General features: G+C 34.8%; 1 protein-coding gene across 3 annotated transcripts in view; it reads right to left on the reverse strand.

Annotated features, from left to right (window-relative positions):
* Positions 1 to 23,820, reverse strand: part of AFG2A (AFG2 AAA ATPase homolog A) — a 334,449-nt gene that overhangs the window by 226,490 nt on the left and 84,139 nt on the right. For all 3 annotated transcript variants that reach the window (XM_082639000.1, XM_082638999.1, XM_082639001.1), the window contains exons 12-13: positions 11,213 to 11,266; positions 9,445 to 9,524 (exon numbers count right to left, since the gene is read on the reverse strand). In XM_082639000.1, coding sequence (XP_082495126.1) covers positions 9,445 to 9,524; positions 11,213 to 11,266 — 134 coding nt within the window. The remainder of the gene's footprint in view (positions 1 to 9,444; positions 9,525 to 11,212; positions 11,267 to 23,820) is intronic.

Here is a 23,820-nt window from a genome sequence, read left to right on the forward strand (position 1 = left end):
TTTTTAGATGCTGAAAGCACACTGATGCACCACCACATTCTGTTAACATAAACTAATCTAAAGTTAAGAATGGGTAAAACATTTCACGAATAGAAAAATAACCGTTACCATAATCGCTTTAGACACTGAACCCAACAATAAGCATTAGATATGGAGTCCACAAAAGAAACGGAACAATTAAGTCCAAGATACACTGCTATCAACAAAAGCATAATATTGAATATATACATCCCTAATTCACCCATTCCTCAAAACCCTATACCCTACAAATAAAAAGATAAATAGGAAAAGATTTTTCTAGACTATCATTTAGCCTTTATCCCTTCTACTTTTTAGTTCCTTCTTAAGAAGAGGAAGGATGCTAGGGAATTAGAATCTGAAACAATGTTAAATTAGCATGTAATCTGGACAGGGATGGGACTGAGATAATTAAAAACAAAAATTCACCTGAATTGTATTAAAAAAAAAAGAAAAAAACACAGAAATTTAAAAGTGGTGAATTTCAGCAGGGATCTGGGATCCATAAGAAAAATTCTAAACCTAAAAATTATAATAACTAAAATTAAGAATTAAAGAGATGAATGTAATAGTAGATTAAACACAACAGAACACAGGATCCTTAAACTGGAAGGCAGGTCAGTAGAAAATATCCAAACTGATGCACAAAGAGAAAAAAAGAATGAAAATAGTAAAAATACATATAGAACCCAGTGGAAAGCCTAAGAAACGTACAACTGCAGTCTCATAAGGAGAGAAGTGAGAGAATCAAATAGAAGCCATATCTCAGGAAACACAACCTGAGAATTTCCCAAAATCATCAAAAGTAATCGAAGGCATCAAGAATGGGCTCGGGATTCTCAAATGCTAAAGCCAATAAAATTATTACTAACTAAAGATAAAAAGTCTGTGATCAACATTTAAAGTGGTCAACAAAAAAGTTTTCTTTGCAAAATGATTTCTGTACAGTGGTTAAAATTGAAAGAGTTACAAACATGATACTTCTGAGTCCTAAGTATCAACTTCCCTAATGCGAGAAACTGTAGATTTTATGAGGCCATCTGTTTGCATAGATACTGTTCACTCACTGAAAATGTTAAGAATACATACAAGTGTTCCAGGTCCTATTTTGCTTTTTCTTTCTTTACCTGATCCTGACAAGCCCAATGTGAATTTCTTTTAAAATGAATTGCCATGATTAGGAAACCTATACACTTGTGAAGGAGCTGGTTTTCCTTGAAGCAGTGAGTATAACCATCTAAAGGAAAATGAATCTGGGGCAGGAGGAAACAGATACAATATTTATTTTTTATTTTCCCTGTTTTTCTAAGGTTCAGGAAGAATATGAATTATACTCTGATCAAATACCTTGAAGATGATAACACTACGGGAACAACAATTACAGTTCTGGCTCCTTGATAGACACTTCTTTAAAATAAAAAAAAAATTTAAAGGAGAGACAATTTTTATATATTTAAAAAGTCCAGCAAGAGAACAAATGCTTAAGCAAGTTATAATCCATGAAAAATAAAATCACATGGAAGACTAGTTTTGGGGTATTTTTGGGTTTTTAAAAATTTTTAATTCATGTATAACTGATTTACAATGTGTTAGTTTCAGGTATACACCAAAGTGATTCAGTTTTATATATATACTTATATATTTTGTATTATTTATAATTATAATTACTTTATAATATAATTTAATAATTATAAAATAACTGTAATTTTATATATAATATAGTTATATAAAATGAAATATAAAATTATATTAATTCTATATTGTATTATATTTAATATATTTATATAATTTTATATTATATTAATATATTTAATAATTTTATATATTTATGATTTTATATTAATTTAATATTATTTATATGTGTAACATTCTTTTTCAGATTCTTTTCCTTTATAGGTTATTACAAAAATATTGAGTATAGTTCTCTGTGTTATACAGTAGGTCCTTGTTGGTTATCTATTTCATATTTAGTAGTGTGTATATGTTAATCCCAAACTCCCTCCCCTCCCTTTCCCCTTTGGTAACCATAAGTTCATTTTCTATGTCTGTGGGTCTATTTCTGTTTTGTATATAAGTTCATTTGTATCTTTTTTTTAGATTCCATATATAAGCTATTTATCATATGATATTTGTCTTTTTCTGACTTATTTCACTTAGTATGATAAATTTCTATGTCCATCCATGTTGTTGCAAATGGCACTGTTTCATTCTTTTTTATGGCTGAGTAATATTCAGAAATATATGCCAAGAAACTCAGAAAGTGAAAGCAAAAATCATTTGATGAATGTCAAGAATCTATAATGCCTTGAATATTCTAGCTGACCACTTCACGATAAACTATGCTGTCATATTATGATCTATATTCAGCTTGAACCTAATAGTAAATAAATTTTTTTAGATTAACAACATACCCTATAAAAGCAGACAGACATATATAATGAGTTATCTTCACATGCTGTCCTAGAGCTGTGCAAGCTGCATGTGCGCTGAATAACTGCAGCTTTGTATAAAGTGTTAACACAGAAAATGACATAAAAGTATGTATTTTTCCATCTTGCCATGATTTCCCAGTAGAAATTCCAAGCTAACATAGGCAACACTCATTTGTATAGTTTTGACTCAAACACAGTATTAGAGAAACAAGTGATTCTTAAACTCACAGTTCAATTTACCCTACGCCAAAAGCAATTTTTGAAGGGAATTTTTTCACAATCTTGGATGTCCCCAGGTTATTGTTATAAACATAATCCAACAAAAGAAAAATAAGGAAAATTAATATATGTAAGTTCAAACTTATTCAAGCTAAAAATTAAAGCAGAGAAAATCTTCTAAACATGTGTCATTTTCTTAAGCACCATAGATCTAGAAATGGTGACAACAAAAACTAAAGTTCTATAGTAATCATAATATATAATTATACAACATAAAGGTTTTAAAATCATTCCAGTAAAATCTTCATTGATTAGTACTCATTGGGAAGCTAACTTTGAATTTGGGAAAGAGCTTTGATAATCAGTAAGCTTGGGTTCAGTTAGTAAGCCTTACCATTATTTTTTTTTGTAATCTGGAGGAAGAGTTACTTAACCTCTCTGAGACTCAGTTTTCTCAATCAAACATGGAAAGACTCATACCACCCTCAAAATTAAATAAAATGTATAAAGGATCTACTGATACTTAGCACAAAGGAAATGTCAATAGATAACAGTTTTAAGCATTATCATTATAATTATCACCAGTATACCTGGCTTAATGAAGAGACCTCTATAACCTTTTACAAGTTATCCTAACAAATTAAACTGAAAAAGGAGTGTCTGGCACATAAACGTTACTGAAATAAAGCATGAACATGATATATGATTGAAGATTTTCAGAAGCCAGGATAGTACAGGTCAGCAGATACATGCAGATTCACATTGCCAGCTCTCTACTGAGCTTTACTTAAAACATGGTAGAAAGTATCAAACTTCCTTAAGTTCTTCCATGAAAGCCACCAACATAATTCTAAGATAAAAACTACTCCCCTTAAGCCCTTCGTAACTATGCCCAAAACAGTGAGCCTGATAAATAAACTGCTAAAAGACACTTTGTTTATACAAGATGCATTAGTAGGAGCCTGCTATGCCCTGGCAATGAGAATTCTTATTTCGTTAGCTGCTCAAATGTAGTGACAATTTGGCTCCTCAGGGTCCTCAAGGAACAATTTATTTTGAACAGCAAAAAGTTCCAGATGAGGAGACCTTTATACTTTCTCAGATATTTTTATACTTGAAAAATGACTTTTTAAAAAACGGCAAACCTTCTAAAACAGAAAAAAACAGAATATACTGTAAGACTTTGTGCTCAGATGCAGAAATGAAATAGAGTGAGAAGAAAATCTCCACTTCCCTGGTTTCTTAGATCTATACCGAAAGAAGTTCTCTTCATCTGTTTTTTCTATCCTCTTTTTGTATCTTCTAAATGAACTTTTTCTGGGGGGCGGGCACGGGGGGGAAGTGGGGGATAGGTGGATACTGACTCAGGCTCTTGATTTATAACCCTCTGTGACTACAGACACATAGGATTTGGAACCCTGTGATTTGCATGCTTGCTTACTTGAGAAAAGACTCAATTTGATCCCCCTACAATAAAATAAGTGTGATTGAATGGCCTTCTGGCAGAGGGTAACGCGGTGACCTTTCTACAAAATTAATTAGTATACCAAGGACGTACATAGTCTTTCAAAATGTTGTGCCACTGATCTAATAAGCATGATCTTCATTACTGTTGCTATCCTCTATTATCCTTTGAATACTGTTGCTATCAGCTACATTAAAAAGAACATTTTGGGCTTCCCTGGTGGCGCTAGTGGTTGAGAATCTGCCTGCCAATGCAGGGGACATGGGTTCGAGCCCTGGTCTGGGAAGATCCCACATGCCGCGGAGCAACTAGGCCTGTGAACCACAACTACTGAGCCTGCGCATCTGGAGCCTGTGCTCCGCAATGAGAGGCCGCGACAGTGAGAGGCCCGCGCACTGCGATGAAGAGTAGCCCCCGCTCCCCGCAACTAGAGAAAGCCCTTGCACAGAAACGAAGACCCAACACACCCAAAAATAAATAAATAAATACATTTATATTAAAAAAAAAGAACATTTATCATTTCTGTACCCTCAGCACAACTGACAAAGTTTTGTGAGTCTAGACTCACTTTTAAAGTTAGTGTGTACAAAAACTGCTGAATTTTTTTGAAAAACGCATCACTTAGCACTTCCTTAATTCTTTTTGGAGCTCTTTGACAGGTGAATGTATTCCAAAGCTTACAAATGATTCTTTATGAAGATGTTGATGCTTCTATGAACGTAATGCAGGTGACAAAATTCCAAAAGACAGCCTCAGTGTTTAATTTTAAAATAAAATTGGTTCACAAATGACACTAAAACATGGTGAAATCATACTCTGCTAACAACCAGCTAAGTGAACCTAATCTCTGGTCTCTCTGAGGCTTCATTCCCTTATTCAAAAACTAAATGTCTGGGTTTTAGCAGAGAGTGCCTTCTCTGCTAGGCACTGTGCTGGACATCTGAGGTAAGAGGATGAAGATGTTACTGTTCCCTTGAGGATTTCCTACTTATTGGCATGTATGAATGAGGGAGTTAAATTAGATAAGACATATATACAGGTCTTTCTAGTTTAAAAATTCTGTGTTGGTAACACGGAGCACGTAACTTATTTAATTCATTATTTTTTTTAAAATTGGAGTATAATTGCTTTACAGTGTTGTGTTAGTTTCTGCTGAACAATGAAGTGAATCAACTATTTGTATACATATATCCCTTCCTTGTATTCAGAAATGTATTGATCTAGTCAAGTACCGTTAAACAGAAAGAGGTGAAGCTCATATTGGTCTAATTTGCTACTTGCTGCAGAGAAACTGGTGGCTATAATTAATGTTGAAGATTAGGTGAAGGGAATTCTTTGGATTCCCATTATTCATGTTGCCTTTGTCCTTTATTTCCACAGATCACTGATAGCTAGCTGGAGTAGCATAGTGAAACTGTTTTATGGACTGAGAAATATTCTTGGCTGACTTTCAAAGCCGCAGTAAGAAACAAAATCCATAAAACTGACATCCTAGGAAATCAAAACCAACTCCAAGTTTAAGAACAAATGTATAATCACTAACATAATGAAATGATTTTATAAAACTTTATTATCTGCTAGAGATAGGCAACACAACAATGGAAAAAATGTTCAGCTATAGAAAGTACTGAAATTAGACGTTTCCAAAAGATTAATTTTCTTTTCCCTTCGGAAGTCAAGCCCCTTTTCCAAATTATCCCTGTTCAAAAGTCAGAGTGCCGTGGACTGAAGGGACTTTATGATATCTTAAAACAGGTCAGGAACCTATAGCCAGTCTAAATCTGGCCAGCCAACTGTTTCTTATTTGATTACATACTGTCTATGGCTACTTTCACACTGTAGCAACAGAGATGAATAGCTGCAATAGAAACTGTATGGCCCAAAAAGCAAAAAATATTTACTAACTGGCCTGTTTCAGAAAAGGAATGCTAACCCCTATCTTAAGGAGATCTCACCACCATGATGGTAATTATTACATTGATTTTATTTTTCAATAGCAAAAATTTCACAAAAATGATATTTATTTCCTTTCAGCTCCTGCAATAAAATAAAATCCCCTATCATCTCTTCATATGATTTCTAAATTATAGGCCAACAACTCATATCCAATTCAAATTTTAAAATGTTTTTTAGTATAATTTTTAAATGTCATAAAGAATCCCAAATGGCAAGCATCTGAATTTGTTTCTTAAAATCTATCCCCCCACACCCCCAATGTCAATATTCAGGCTTGAAAGAGACCTAAAGACTAGCCAAACATATACTATCAACACTCTGCACACAAGCACTACTTATGGTAATTTTCTTGGTGCATGCAAAATGCAAGCAAATTTTCATTTTAAAAGATAGCTACAAATGACCTATGTGTCCTCTAACAACAAAAAATAACTCCCAATTCCTAGTAAAATGTTACATCAGGCCATCTCTCTAAGGAAAGTCATTAATGTCAGCTGGTGAGGATGATTCCAAGATCCACTGACTAGCTGGAACGTCCTAGACAGAGGAAGTTGTTCTAGGAATCTCTAGATTAGTCTAGTGGCCATTTCCTCAATCAGAGGAGACCGGGCCAACAGAATACAGTATATGGGGAATCACCCTATCCTTCTTCACTTCTGGGGACAGAAGTGTTGCCTAAGACAAGAGTGACTGATGATTTACTGCCCAGCGTGCTCTCCCCTCCCCACTATAACCCTGAAAAAGGTAAAAATTTAAGCTAGCTAGGAGGCAGGGCAGAATACTAAAACCAACTGTGTAATATCCTACTTTGCATTAATGCAGGGGCCTTTTTATGATTTTTTTTCTTCAGCTGTAAAGCTCTTAAAACAGTTTCTAGAATACAATAAGCACTAAATAAATGTTACCCAATATTATTATTAGCTCAGTATAATTCAAATCTCTTCCCTACATCAGTGCTTTACTCCCTACCATAGTATCCATTTCCCAAAGAGCTATGCTACTTTAACAGCATTTTCAATTTTCCCAAATATTTACAGATCATTAAAGCACTTTGCAAAGGGAATCTTACAACATTTCATCCAACTCACAATATGAAATAAGACAAAAAATCTTATTCAGAACACCCATAATTTAAATGGGCATACAGAAAAAGAGAAGTAAATATCAGGCTTACTTATTTTTCAAGTCCCAAAGAACTTAAATGGGGCAGGGAAGAGGAGAAAATAATGGTTGTAAGTAGACACTTTTATAAACATGAAAAATCTCTCTGAAAGCACAAATATTTCTAAAGCTAAGCAAATAGTATGTCTATACTCTATTTAATGTGCGGGTTGCAATCCTCAGTTTCGTGGCTAATTTGAGTAACTTCAAGTAGTCAAAATAATTGACATAACATGCACAGGATAGTACAGACTAGTATATATCATAATTCAGGGCTCAATCTGTTAAACATCTTAAGTGTGGAAATCCAAATCTTGATAAGAAGAAACAGTCATCTTAGGCACTGTCATTTTTGGACTAGTCATATTATGAGTTGGATCTGAATGTTATCATACAAAAACAGAAGAAATGAAAGCAATGAATATTCTACAGCCCAAAATTATATAGAAAATTTCTAGCTTATGGAATTTTTAATTTTTCTATGTTTTCCTATGTTTTCTATTTCTTTAACAATGTATAAAGTTGGTTTAGTATTTTCGGAATTTCATACTTTTGCTATCTATCAACAGCTGTGCTTTCAGTTTCTAGAAACTGTGTCCAATTCAAATAGCTGAAGAACAAAAATATATGTGTGAAGCTTTTGTTTGTTTTTGTTTTCAGGTTACAGCACTCTAACTAGATAAAACAATAACTTTCTAGGTAATGTTGGCCCATCACACAATTATGGGGAAAAAACAACCAAAATATCACTCTATGAGATTCTTATGGCTATAAAACTTAGTAACTATATAAGACTTAGTGCAGCTAAAGTACAACTAAAACTCTCTACTTTGGACTATTAACATTACATTTGGTAGTTCAGCCTTATCTTTGTTTTCTGAAATGTCAACTAACTTGACCGAAATTTCTCTATGCAAAGGAAACTACACAGAATTTACCTGTACTTTATTTGAATGAGCCACTGAGGAAGGGCTCACAATATGATGAAGACTACTAAAGGAAATGATATCTAGAGGGTGCAAATTATTAGCATCTCTTAATACATTTGCAAATTCCTACTGAGCCAAATTGCCTACAAAAACAGGTTATTTCTACCAAGTGCCTTGTCTGGTTTCTCACACCATTACCTTTCAAAGGCATTTTATGAGAACTCTGCTACATATTCCACCTCCCATTTGGTTCATATTTAACAGTGTTTCCCACCCTGTCCCTTTCTAGGCTCCAAAAACAGACGTCTCTGATGGCACATAAATGTGGCAGATCACCCTACTTCAGTAAACTTCTCTGGCTTCTTTTTCTTCTCCTGCAGTCAAGGTGAACTTGAGCTATTTGTAACCTTTTGGTCCATCTCACTTCAGAAGTAATAAAAGGACTCATGAACTCCAACTCATAAAATAACAAGACTGGTAGGTATTTACAGAATATCAAATGGGTGGGGTAGAGAGCAGGGCAGGCTACCTCCTAATGTTTCCTAGTGACAGTTCATACTCTCATCTGATTAGGCAGCTCTACCTAGTAAAGAAGAGAGCAGTGTGCCTCTTATCAAATTTAACACTGAGACTTAGAAGGTGCCTTCTGCCATCACTATAATTATCATCAGCAAAACTTTTCTAGTCAATCCATAATCAGAGGGCTATGAAGAAAACACACAAATAAACACTCTCCAACATGAAGTACTTGTACCATGTATTCCTTAAAAGACCTGTAAATCTTTGTAGAGAAAAAAAAAATCACACTTGAAAACAGTTTAATATATATATATACATACACAATATGTTTGATATGTTACAAATAATCCTCTTTATTGTCTGACATTCAGAAACAAAACTATTAATACTAATTTTTATTCTATTGTAACTATATTTTAGGAAACATGACTGAATCCAGATAATATTAAAATCTCTATAATAACTTTTATTATAATTGGGTTCTACTCTATCATGTAATTATGCTTAACTGAACTTTATTTATAGTTTTAATCACATGTTAATAAAAACCCAAATTTTGATAGGCAGTGCAGGGGGCTCTCTTTAGATAGTAAACTATGAAAATTAGCTCAAATGCCCCAAATGCATATCAGTCTTAAAAAAAAATTATACATGAAAGTACTATAAAGTGATGACGTGAAATAATTTAATTCCTCTACACTGTAATTGCTAATATTTAATAGCAGTCCTATTAAATATTTCTTACCTGCCCCTTTCAACTGCTAAGGCATCAAGTTCATCAAAGAAAATGATGGAAGGAGCCACTGCTCTCGCTTTTCGGAAGATCTGGTGGAAAGAGTGCTACATTAGCTAAAGATCAGCAAATTCCAGAACACTCCATAGCTAGTTTTAGTTTGAAAATTATATTTAGAACCAAATCTATTATGTACTAGTAAACCAGCCCAATCACTTTGTATACAACCTGTAACAGATGTATACGCATTTCATAATGGATGTAAAAGTATCCTCTTCCACGGTGCTTACTTGCAAACAGAGACAAGACACCAATACATATTCTTAGAGGTGTGTAGGAGACAATTTGATTAAGTAATCAAACAATCTCAATTAAAATCCCACCTTCACCACTTGGTAGCTGTGTGACCTTCAGTGGGTAACTTTATTTTTCTAAACTACGATTTCCACATCTCTAAAATGGAGATTATGAAAAATGCCTGCCTCAGAAGTTTAAGAAATGAATTAAAAAAGAATGCAAAGCACTTAGTATAATGCCTGGAACATTTATCTAAAGAAACACATATTTAAAAGAAAAATCATAAATGTATAAAATCAGCCAAAGTTTAGCATATAAAATACCCATAAACCTAAAAGTCACACACTGCTCATTTCTCTGAAGACTGTATGGAAAAAACAGCTAAAACTTGGAAAAGCATAGATAGTTTACACCTGAAGTCAATCACACTATCAACATCAAAGACTGGCCAGACAGCCACGGGGAAAACATGTGGAAATGGGCTAGAAAACGTCAGCATAAGCAGAAAGAAATCCAAATGTGTGTAACCTGTAAACTAGGCCTCCATTTTCTGGCCACAAGTATGATGACCATAAAAATACACAACAGTCACCAAAACCTTAATATTAATAAACACCAGCTTTTTCATATTTTAATCAATGAGGTGCAATCATTATCAGTTAATGTTTTATATGATAACCAACATCTATATTTCAAGAAAAAAAAAGAAAGAAAAAGTAACTTAAATTTTTTTTCTCAGATGCAAAACGAAGTATTCCAGTCTCTAAGACTCTTGGTTGATACCCACATATGTCATAAGTGGAGACCATCCGTTCCACTGCTATTTATGTGTTCTTGTCCTTGCTTAGCTTCTGTGAGGATACAGGGTGCCTGTGTGAGGCAGGCCAATCTTTGCTTGGGAAAGCCGAGACTTGTGGTCAAACTGCTATAGTTACCCCCATTTCAGTGCCTTGATTTTGCATGAACTTCCCAGTTATGTAGCTTCAGCAATATGGATTAGCCAGTAGGCCAATCAGGCACTGGCTGTAAAATTTAAGAGACAGGAGGGGGATGCACTTTCTAAATCACCAGTCAAAGGTAAAGTAAATAAAATAAGAAGAGTACAGTGACATTTTCATATACTAATAAGCTTATCTGATTTAAAGGGCTACCTGGTTTAAAGGATTTAAATCTCATTCTGACATCATGCATGCTTTGTTAAGTTTAAAAGTATCCTTACTTTTTTTAATGAAATGCTGACATTCGTTAAAAAATATCTGGTAAAACTAAAGGCTGGAAATATTATGATGTTTAAAAACAAAAACAAAGAATTGTAGATGACCAAAATTGCATTTAAATATAATATTTGCCTGAAGAAAAAATATACCACTAGAATTTAGTTTGGAAACTTCAAAATCTATAACCCCAACCAAAATGGAAACCGTACAGGACAGAAGCCTGGTTCTCCTATGCAGAGTTCCACTTTAAGACATAATCTTCTTACCTCTCTAACTGCTCTTTCAGACTCACCAACATATTTGTTCATTAATTCAGGCCCCTGAATGAAAAGAAAACAACTGTTCAGTGTCTTTATAAATCCAAACACATGTATGTCTTTCAATAAAAGAGAAAATACACAAATAAAAGAAAAAGATGAAAAAAATAGACAAAAATCAGTTTTTAATTAAAATAGTTCCTCTAGCATGCTTATTTTTATTGGGTGTTATTTATGCCTCAAAAATTAAAGCCATTCTGTATTCCAAAAACTACACATCAACACAGTGACTGCGACTAAACATGATAGTTTAACATCTCATTCATCATCTGTCTACAAATCCATCCATAATTTTACTATATATCAGGAATGGTGCTAGGCACTGAAGATAGAACAGTCTAATACTAGATCTACAGCCCTCTCTGACAAGAAGCAAGACCTCAGGGCTAATTCTTTTTATGACTCCATGATAATCCCTGAAAATGGAATGGGAATCATGTAATCAATGACATTATCTTAGTCCCTGAGTATTTCCAAAATAAATGCTATTCTCCAGCTCCCTCCTCTCATTTGACTTGACCATGTAGATGCTGACTTTATGGATCTGCAGGGCCAAACGAGCTCTTCTCAGCCACTATCCCAGCCAAAGGAGATAACTCTTGCAGAAAAAAATCTTAGGACCACCAACAAAGCTAACCCTCAGTCAGTGTATCACATTGTGACAATAACCTTGTTACCCTCCATAGTGTCTATTCACTCAGCCTCTGTCTGAATCTCCCTTCAGATATCTGCCACTCAGCACTTCATCCAGTTGATGGGAAATCTCTTTTCCCTTCTGTGTCCAGCTATTTTAGAATGGGTACCAAGAATGAAAGGTATGGACTTCTAGTAATAAAATCTACCAGTTTTTACTAACCAGCCATCAACAGAAGAATCCTCATAAAAGTGGCTGGACTCCCAGCAATAAAGCGCCTATCACTGATTCAAAGATACGCTTTTTTTTGGACATTCAACATTTCTGAATAGTAAGATTTTTCTTTCTTAAGTACCTAAAATATTATGTATAGTATGAAATGGTAGGCTTTCATTTTTACCACACACCTATCTACTTTCTCATGCTAGTTATCACATCACAAGAAGTCATGGGATTAAAAAATAAATAAATAAAACAATAATAATAATAATAATGCTGTCCTGAGAACCACAACTCTTCCCTTCAGATACTGATATAAAGTTTATTGTACAAAATGCCAGATGTCTTTCTCGGCTATGGGCTTTCACTCACTGTTCTTCCCAGCATCTGGCTTCTATTGACACCCTTCCCCACACAATTCCAAACCCATTAGACATGTATGTGTGTGCTTCTCTCTCTGCACACGCATGCGTGTACGCACACACACCTACACACACACATTATTTTGAACAAGATTCATGTTCTACCCCAGGCAAATTATGGGTCCCAACAATTTACGGGATATTAACTAGACACTAGCTTGAGTATTTCCAAAACAAAATACGCCAATTAAATAAAAATCGGACTGACTGAAGCACACAGGCAAACCCTAGCAGAATGTCAACTAGTGCTACAAACTGGTACAGGCAATAGTTAGCTTCAGATAAGACACCTTATTACAAAGATAATTGTTATACTATATAGCATGGCAAGTACTAGGATAGAGGGATGCTTAGGTGCCACTGAAACATAGAAAAGCAACTGCTTAGAGTCAAGGATGTTCCTAGAGAAAGTAACATTTCAGGTGAGTGTGCAGTTGATTTACCACCCTCAAAAATATGAAATACATCAAGACCCAGAAATAAATCAAAAAGGTCTCTGATGAGCTAAAACAGGTGTTGATATGCACTTTAATGGTAGAAGAGCTCTTAAGATTTTAACTTAGAGTTCATTGACTTTTTCAGTTATATACAAGACTAACAGACTTGAGTTTGAACTGATCTAAGAATTTATAACAGGTGGAGCTTAGGGGGCAGAGAGAATGCAGCAACAGTAAGGCTACTTAAAGTGGGAGGCAGGAGCATGTCAAAAACAAGTTTAAACTTTATCCTGTAAGCAATGGGAAGAGTCTTAGGGGAGTTAACTGATAATAGGTGTATTAGGGAAAGATGATTCTAGACACAATATAAAGGATGGTTTGGAGGAACATACGAGACCAGAATGGCAGTTATGAAATTCTTAAAACAGCAAAGGTGAGAAATGATGAGGCACAGGGTTAAGGTAAAACAATGGAATGGAAATGAGAAGACAGCCACATAAACTATTTAAAAAGATAAAATCAACTTAATTTGTTGTGAGTAGCAAGATGTGAAAGAGAGAATAAGAGGTAAGGAATACTAATTCAAATTTGACTTATACTATTTCTGATGTTCACAATGACTTAATTCATGAAGGAAAAAAGGATGCTCAATATATTCAGTGTAGCAACTCTCAGAAATATATATCTCATTAAAAATATTCCATCCAAGATGATTAAAATTAAAAATTTTGTAATCATAAACATAAGTGCTAACATTTACTGAATATTTCCTATGTGCCATGAACTGTTCTAAGCAATTTATATATATATATATATATTAATTCAGTTATGTAAAATGACAGAGATGCAGAGCTACTATGATGACTTTCCATCTGTGAGTAAATTAAAGATCCACACAAAATCAAAGGCAGGGAAGACCAGAAACAAATATCTAGCACCTTAATTTCTTTGCTGACATATAGAGGCACTGAATCATTCATTTATTCATTCAAGGAATATTTATTAAGTGTCTATAATGAGTTTATGGTTTAATAGATTACAAAAATAATCTTATCCTTAAAATATAACAATAATTATATTCTTAAAAAATAAAAATACAGTGAGAAAAAAATATCACACCTATATAGAGAATGCCACGAAGAGAAGCAAAAATAAAACAAAGATTCCTTCCAGGAAAAGGAATCAAGGAATAATCCTGAACAGCAATAAGGGCACAACTATGTCAGGTCATTTAGAATGGAAGGAGGGAGTTAATAAACTAGGATAGGAAACTAGAAGCTAACATAAAGGAAACGGTCAGATATAACAGAACATGGAAAGAGAATTTCTAGAAGCACATGGACAAAAAAAGGTTTCAGGGCAACATGCTGGGAATAACTAGGTGTAGGGTGAGAAGGGCAACACCACAAGGGACAGAGAAAAGGCAGTGTAGAGTTTGGGAGCCATGGGGTGGTAGAGACAGGGACAGCACAGAAGGACAAGGGGACATCAGTACAGGGTTTTGTGGTGGCAGCCACTTAGCATGAGATGTCAGAGATCAAGAGGGCTAAGGAGACCTTCCCCACAGAGGGGTCTCACCATGAGGTAACACTCAGAGCTTAGTTTCTAAATTCTCCATCCAAAGGTATGCAAATTGCTTTAAGAATCTTATATTATACATAAAGTGGCACAGTATTATTTGAAGGTAAATTGTAAATTAAGTGTGTATACTATAAATCCTAGAGCAAGTATTTTTTTAAAAAGAAAAACCAAGAGGTTTAGCTATCAAGAAAATAGGGGAGATAAACTAGAATACCAAAATATACTCGACTAATCCAAAAGAAGGCAGGAAGAGGGGGGAAAAAAAGAACAGATGGGATAAATGAACAAAAATTACAGACTAAAAAAGTCTTTCAAATTACAAACACACCTGAGGAAAGGAAGATAACCTTTTAATATTTTTTATACTACCTCTACAATGGTGCTTCAAAACTACTGAAATTTGATAATATGGTAACAAGTAAATAGATTAGAACATATGGGGATCAGGGTAGAACAGTCAAGGATAAGAGTAAGGAAAGGATAGGAAGAATAACTCAGAGTTCAGGCTGACAAAACCCAGCTGCTCCAAAGAGACTGCCATTCATCATGTTCAGCTGAGTTATCTGATAGCCTCAATACAGAAATCCTTAAGTAATGAGAGGGGCAATTTTACCTTTCTGCCTTATTTTTTGAGTAATCTAAGTTGATGCATTAGTAAGTTTTATATAACATTAACAAGGTTAATTATAATGTTCCCCTCTCCCCCCAAAAGAAAACTCTCATCTATTTCTTATGTGTGTTTTCCTCTTTTCTTTAAAAATAATCTTTTCAAAATTATTTCAAAGTAATAAATTATACATATTGTAAAAAAATTAATACTTGAGGCTAATTAGGGGGCAAATGCATGAAAAGCATAACTAACATTTAAAGGTACTCCTACATCTGACTGAAACTTACCAACAACCAAGGAATGCATAAATTACCTGTAAGCAAACAAAGTTATTAAGAAAACTTGCTTTGGACAGTGCTTTTGATGACTAAATATTATTTACAATTAGTATGTCAACTGTTTGTACATCGATACTTAAACTGTCTCCAAGCAATCATATTTACACAACAGAATTGTTTTGAAGCTAATTCCCCAAAGATAACTACAGAGAGACCTCATCACCAATGATTTAATTATCTTAATTTCTTAAATAATACAATCCCAAATAGCTTTAACTTGAATAAAGACAAACAATGAAACATTAGTAATGCCGAGACACAACATTCTCACTTTTTAAAGGATAAAGAAATAGCAACAGCTTAACACCAAACCAATTTTACAAGTTTGTTTTTAGACACAGGTTAGACTATACAACAGAAACACAAAATTTATACTCACAACTATCAGTAAGATAAATAAACCTGGAGGCATTTTCCCAAGTATTGTGGGATTGAGGAAGATAAAATGTAAAGGGCCAGAGAGTAAATATTTCAGGCACTCTGGGACTCATACACCCTGTGTCACATATTCTTCTTCTTTTAAACATCCCATTGGAAATGTAAGGTTCATTCTTTTTTTTTTTTTTTTTTTTTGCGGTACGCGGGCCTCTCACTGTTGTGGCCTCTCCCGTTGCGGAGCACAGGCTCCGGACGCGCAGGCCCAGCGGCCATGGCTCACGGGCCCAGCCGCTCCGCAGCATGTGGGATCCTCCCAGACCGGGGCACGAACCCGCGTCCCCCACATCGGCAGGCGGACTCTCAACCACTGCGCCACCAGGGAAGCCCTAAGGTTCATTCTTAACCAGAGGGCTAAATTAAAATAAACTGTAAGTTGGATTTGGCCCCAAAACTGCAGTTTGTTGACCCCTGATCTAGATTAATCTCATACAATTTGAAATAGTTCATTTCTGCCAATGAGATCAAAAGTCACCAAAAATATCAATGACACAATTGCTGAGTGAAAAACCTGGACTTCAATACATTGAGAGAGGGCTTCCCTGGTGGCGCAGTGGTTGAGAGTCCGCCTGCCGATGCAGGGGACGCGGGTTCATGCCCCGGTCCGAGAAGATCCCACATGCCGCGGAGCGGCTAGGCCCGTGAGCCATAGCCGCTGAGCCTGCGCGTCTGGAGCCTGTGCTCCGCGACGAGAGAGGCCACAACAGTGAGAGGCCCGCGTACCGCAAAAAATAAATAAATAAATAAATAAAAATTGAATTGATCAAAATATTAGTGAAAAAAATCAATGACCGTTAAAAAAAAAAAAGCAATTTTAAAATAGCTAGTAATGTTTAAGTTGTTCATGTCCAATGACAAACTTCTATTTCTAGGTATGTATACCCTAGAGAAACTCTTGTACATACACACAAGGAGATATGTACAAGAATATTAGTGTAGCATTCTTAAGAGCAACAAAAAAATTAAACCTGGAATCTAAACATTAATTAAATCTAAAAATTCATTAACATAAAAATGGGTAAATAAATTGTAGTGTCCTTATAAAATATGAAGGGCTGGACTACAGAGACAGTTTGGCAGCAGGAAGACCAGCAAGAAAGTTATTATACAGCCAAAATCCACTGCCTTGTACACTTACAACCAAGAGTAGAGAGCTCCTAATGTTTTGCCAAATTTTCAAAGGTCATGGAACAGTTGTAATTTTCCCCATTGGTTATTAAGATCATTTTGCATGGTTTCATCTTGCATGACCATTCTTAGAGCCCTGCACTACAGGGCAAAACAAGGTCTGCCCATTTATAATATATAATATAAATTATACTTTTACCCAAAAGGGACTATGAACAAAGAGTTAAGAAAGTAAACAACAAAACAATTCGGGCCCATTCAATAAAAGAAGCTTTAGATAATCAGAAGAATGGATTTTTGTTGGGGAGGGGTTGCGGGCGGGCAGTGAGGAAGGGATAAGAAAATTTTATGCAGAATTTCATTCAGTTTAGGGTGACTACTTAGGCAAGTGTGACCTAATAAAAATCAGAAAGGAAACTGGTGTCACTGTTACTTTATTATCATGCAAAGTCTGTATTACTGTTACTGTTCTTCTAGCTACTCTCCATAAAAGTCAATGGTGTAACATAAAAATAGTAAGCCAGTGAAGACATTTCCTTAAGCAGGCAATATACTTAATACATATATACTGCCTTCTAATTATCTGGCTTAAGTGAAGGAAAGCGGTTAGAGAATCCAGAAAAATGATTACTGTTCTCCATAGAGCTGACTCTAAAAAAGATGACTTGAATATCGGTGTTGGAAAGTACAAGATTATGATCATTTCATGATCTAAGAACACAATACGGTGCTACAGACAACAGAAAGATTAACATGTTTTAAAAATCTGATGTACAGGCAAACCGACAATACTGTGTTGAAAATGTGAAAATATGGCCTACAGCCTTAAACAATGAAGGGCCATTCCACTACTACGTAGAGGTGGGCTACGTATAGAAAAACCTGTGGATAACAAACAGTGTTTTTTCTCCAAAAACAAAACAAAAGAAAAAAAATATCAAACAGATTTGAAAATCTAACCTAAGAAGTTAGCGCTGTGACGAAAATCTGGGTTAGAATAATTCAAGTCAAGTATTACTAACAAGTCATAGCAGTAATGAAAAGTACTGTAAGGTCTTTAGAGAACATGTGATTTTGTACAGAACTGCATGCTGAGGAATTCTACCTGGATGACTGGCTTAAAAATGCAACCCCAGTAACTGAACTGATATGTTACATAAATCCAGAATTCCATATGAAGTCTAGGAAATATCATCCCCAAGAAAGGTTATTTTGAGTTTGAAGTTCAAATTGCCAAAAATCACTGTATTATGGTACAAGTTGCAAAAGATTAAAATCACTTTCAAAGATATATACTACATTTTATTCTAACACTAACAGAAAACTTAAGGGATCATAAGCTGTGCTGCTACACTTTTTTGTTCTATTTGAGGTCAAATACAATCCAATTCTTAAAAACAGAGGAAAACAGCAACTAGCATCAGCTAATTTTATGAAATCTTGCTAAACGCTTGATATGTATTATCCTCTTACTGCTTACAACACTCCTCTGAGGTGAATAGTTTAGCCACCAACAGGCAAAAAAGATAAACAACAGATTAGAATATAAGCATTATGTGAGTTACTCATAGAATGTTATTCGTGGAAGGGCTTTAGGAGAATCATTTACTCTAACCTATCTCATTTAAAACCTGAGGAAAACAAAGCCCAAAGAAGTTAAGTGAAATGCCAGAAGTCCCAGAAAAGTTAAATGACAGAAATGATGACAAGAATACAGGATTTGAGTTCCCAGACTACTTTTTCTAAAAACTATGATGTCCTCTGTTTTCCAAGTTCTAAAAAAAAAAATAAAATTAGGAAAAAAAAAAAAAGGAAATGTCCACTTAAGATTGTACATGGTACCAGCAATTCAAATTCAAAGGTATTTGTGGGAAGAGATCAAGTGGCAAGGGCAAATTCTAACTCTCAATAAATGGCTGCTAGCATGGGTTAATTTGAAAATAAGGATTTTATTAATAACCATTATAGACAAGAGACCATTAATATCTAATTATAAGGGTTAGGTACATATAGTATGGTCTATGAATCCCATATTTGCTCTTAAGTTATTTAACTCTTTAAAAAAATAATACATGAATCCCTAGAATGGATAAGGTTGATGAAACCTGATAAGGTTATTTCTCTTCTAATTTTACTTACCAAAATAACTATGTTATTTTGGTAACAGGACTATGTTAGTCCTGCCACATTTTGCCTGCCTAGGTAAGTGTTTCATTGATAAGCGTGTCCAAGAAAACCACCAAAAGGAAGTTAAGTACCATAAATTGGCTTGTTTTGGGGTAGTGTTATTTTTAATTTTTCCATGACCAAGATTTCAAGTGTTCAAGTTTATAAAACAACAAAAATAACATAAAAACATGTAAAAATTTGTCCAACTGTTCTGTTAAATCTAGTGAAAACTAAACCTGACTTATTTTTTACTGTGCTTCAGTATTTTACACCATATCAGTCACAAATTCGAGTACAATATTTATACCTCATGCTCTTGCAATTTTGCCCCTTTAATCACTACTGGTTTTTTTCCAGTCTTCTCAAGGGCTTTTTAAATGTGTCTGACACCTGCCTGTTGCTTTTGGCTATTACAATTCAAATCAAGGTTTTATAAGTTCCCGAATGTCTAGGGAAGGCAAGTTAACCCAAGCGTTAACTATGGTTAAATGTTATGGAATAAGCTCATAAAAACCCAAAGTCACATGAGATAGAATTATATATATGCAATGTGAGTAAAGGATCTTGAAAATTAATAAAAAGTACAGCATCAGCACACAGAGAAGGCCATTTTGGGAAAGCACTTCAAAGAGTTTGAAAACAGGCATTAAGTACTAGGCAAGAAATGCCGTGGGCAAGTAAAAACCCTTAAAAAGTGAGAGGGTCTGGCAGAGAAGGAAATAGAATTCAAGCTGTTTTCTCAAAAAGTATAATACAAACTTTCCCCACAATTCATTTATTCAAGAAAAGAAAATGACACATTTCTTCAGAACTTACACTGTGGGCACCAAGCTGACTACAGTTAAGCTAGCTATAAAGTGCGCTTGTGCACACCCCCCCCAGAAAAATCCCTTATATTATTAGTGACCACTCTCATGACTCTCAATCTCCTTTACTGACTACTGTGCACAATCTTAAACACAAGGTCTCAACTTCCATGTTTTAATCTCTAGAAATAACCTTTCTCTTGAGCTACAAACTCGTATTCAACACCCTTTTGGACATTTCTGCCATATTGCTCTAAAGGCATTTCAAACTCCACGTATCTAAATCTCAATCTGGTACCTGCTCTCCCACCTCCAACCTACTTTTCCTCCTCACATGCTAACTCTTCCTAGAGTTGGGGTATTTCCATCTGCCAGTCATTAAAAGTAAAAATTTTAATCACCTTTGACTTCTTTCTCATTTCTCACATACAATTAATCATCAAGATTCTAAATGTTATCCATTTCATTATATCACTTGCTTAGTCAAATGTCTTTCTTACTGAATCATGAGTTGGTAGATAGCAAGGAGACCATCTAATGCACTTTGTTTACCATGTACAGTGCCAGACATACAGAAGGTGCTTAATATATATTTGAGTTATTGTTGCAATACTAAAACATTTACAAGTATTTTTAGTGTTATAGACATGAAACTGTAATATTTATTTCAACCCCAATTAAATTTCATTCAAAAGAGATTTAAAAGAAGGAAAAAATAACTAAACTCTCTCAGCTGAAATCCACAAATAAAAATTGAACTGACACAACAACAAAATGTTCTATTATTAAGTAAACTTCTTGGAAGTGTAAAAGCATTCTTTTCCTTCTAAATTTCTCTAGGTCTTCTTAGATTCCAAATACTAAAGGTTTTGTTATTATTTGTTATATATATTGTCATTTTTTACTTTTAGCCACGTGTTACAGAATACTTTCATGTCAAGACATTAATCTGATACAAGCCCAACTCAAAAAAAATTTATTAACATACACGGTTTTAATATATGATGTCTCAAATTTAACATGTCAACTTATATGGTGCACAAAGTTTAAGTAAATTCAATCTAACTTCTACATAACTTTGTGATACTGACCATGGCACAGTAACAATTCTATTTGTCCTAAGAAAACTATATAATTATTAGTTATTCCCTAATAGCCATTCAAACATTGATAAAACTAACTATATGTCTTTATTTAACATGGGTGCTAATAACTGTCAACTTAAGAGCATGGGGCACATAAGACAACACTATTTGGAGACATCAAGATTTTTTTAAGTTAAAAAAAAAAAACCCTAATGGAAATTAAAACAGAAACTCAAAAGGTTTCAGACTCCAGATGAGCCCAAATAGCAATAAACTTGTGGAAGGAGAATAAAGAGTTAGGGTCCACAAAAGGCATGAAACTGGACATAGTTCCTAGTGAGACTCTAAATTAGAAGCTGTACCCAGGTGAAAGAAAAAATAACGAAAACACTAAAAGAAAGTATTCTTTATAATGTTGAGGCCTAGGGCCAGAACCAACACACCTTTATAGGCTTCAACTGAGAACTGCAGTAAAACAGGCAAGCTCAGGGAAGCCTCAAACTCAGTTTCTCTAGCCAACTTCCTCTCAGGGCTCTTCTCAGTCACTTTCCACTATCTTGTGGAACATGAACAGAGGGGTGATGAATAGGAAAGGTCTCCTCCAAAGCCCTCACCCAAGGAATCGACAATCTCCCTGTGATTCTGCTCCTTCCCTGCATCCCACTCTTCATGTACAGCACAGTACAGAACACTTGAGCTGGCCTTTTTTTTTTGGCCGCACTGCGTGGCATGCAGAACTTCCCCAATCAGGGATGAACCTGTCCCCCCGGCAGTGGAAGATGGAGTCTTAACCACTGCATTGCCAGGGACGTCCTAAGTTGGCCTTTTCAACTTCAGTTACATTCACTGAATCCAGACATAATATGTATGCCCTGATACTGACCTTAGAACTCTTATTTAATTAACAGACTTTCTTGTTTTGGTAAAGTTTAAGGTTTACAGAAGAACTGAGCATACAGTACCAAGAGTTCCCATATACTCATCCCTACCCCAACACATGCTCAGTTTCCCCTATTCTCATCATATATTAATATATTATGATACATTTGTCACAATGAACCAATATTGATACATTATTATTAACTGAAATCCACAGTTTATTTAGGTTTTCTTAGTTTCTACCTAATGTCCTTTTAGGATCTCATCCAGGAAACCACAACAGTATATTTAGCTGTCCTGTCTCCTTGGGCTCCTCTTGGCTGTGACAGTTTCTGAGACTTTCCTTATTTTTGATGATCTTGACAGTTTCAGGAGTACTGGTTAGGTACTTTACAGAACGTCCTTCAATTTGGGTTTGCTGATGTTTTTCTCATAGGTAGACATGGATTATGAGCGTTTGGGAGGAAGACCTTGGGAAGAAAGGACCATTCTCATTGCATCATGCATGGGTACATACTAACAACATGACCAATTGGTGTTAACCATGATAACCTGGCTGAGGTAGGCTTCTCCACTACCAAGTAACTCTGCCCCTCTCTCCTTTCCATAAGGAACCCTCTTGTAAGGAAGTCATAACTATATGCAGCCCACACTTAAGAGTTAAGTAGTTACGCCCTCTAAAACTTCTTCACTTACGTTTTAAATATAATCCTCTCAAAAGGCCTATAGAGATGAAAAAACTAAGTCTTAGAGCTAACTCATTTAAGGTTACAGGGCTAAAAAGTGCTAGTGTTAGAAATCAAACCAAAGCTATCAGAATCCTAGCTTAATGCTCTTTTCATTGTAACACACTCAATCTCAAGGGCACAAATTATATAGTAATAGGTAAATTTCAAGCTTCACATTATTCAGCCATTAGTCTTTTTCCCTACACTTCCATTTAGTTCATCAGGTTCCTGTTTCTTTGGCAGTGTTTACCCTTTCTTATTAACTCAATCAACTTCCACTCCAAAGTCATGCTATTTTCCTCAGTTTTCTTTGTCTGAGAGAAACAAAATTATTTTTTAAACTAGGTCCCAGAAACATCTTTCCACATCTCTGAACCTGCCCCATAGAAACTGCCTGAACTACCTTCTCAAGTAATTTGGTGTAATTAATGAAAAAAAGCACTGGGCACTAGTTTTACTTAAAAAAAGAAAAAAAAAAAGGAAAATGGAAGACTGTATAATACAGTGGGGTTTAGTGCTTAGACTCTGGAGTCAGAAAGTCCTGAGATCAAATTTCAGTTCCATTACCACCACTTTGACTTGGAAAAGTCACTTCACCTTCTTAAACATCACTATCCTTATTTGTAATCCTAGAAACTAATCTTAAAGCATTCAGTATGTAAAAGAGGTATCTATGCAGTTTTCCATGCAATATCTGCAAAATGAAAGCTCTATGATTTATAGACTAGCCTACATAATTTTTTTTTTTAATTTAAAGATGAACTTGGAACCTACAAAGTTCAAATTATCTTGTACCTTTGGTAACAGAATAGTAGGGGATCTAGTTAAATGAACAATAGTAATTACTTTGAATTGTGCATTGCTTTCAATAAAATACAGGTTTTTCCTGAAAATGGGATGTATTTTGCACAATTCCTCTCTGAGACAAGTGTCAGAAAAAGTTTCTCCCAAAAGTTAAGGATATACTAAGTTCATTACATTCTTGTACTCACCAATACAGCTAATAAAGGACTTGCTGAAAATCCCTGTCAGAGGCCTAATCACCCTTCTTCCAGAATCAGTAACAGTTCTTCATAAAGTAAAGCA

This window comes from Mesoplodon mirus, assembly GCF_964341445.2.
Source record: "Mesoplodon mirus genome assembly, chromosome: 2".
NCBI classification, from domain to species: domain Eukaryota; kingdom Metazoa; phylum Chordata; class Mammalia; order Artiodactyla; family Ziphiidae; genus Mesoplodon; species Mesoplodon mirus.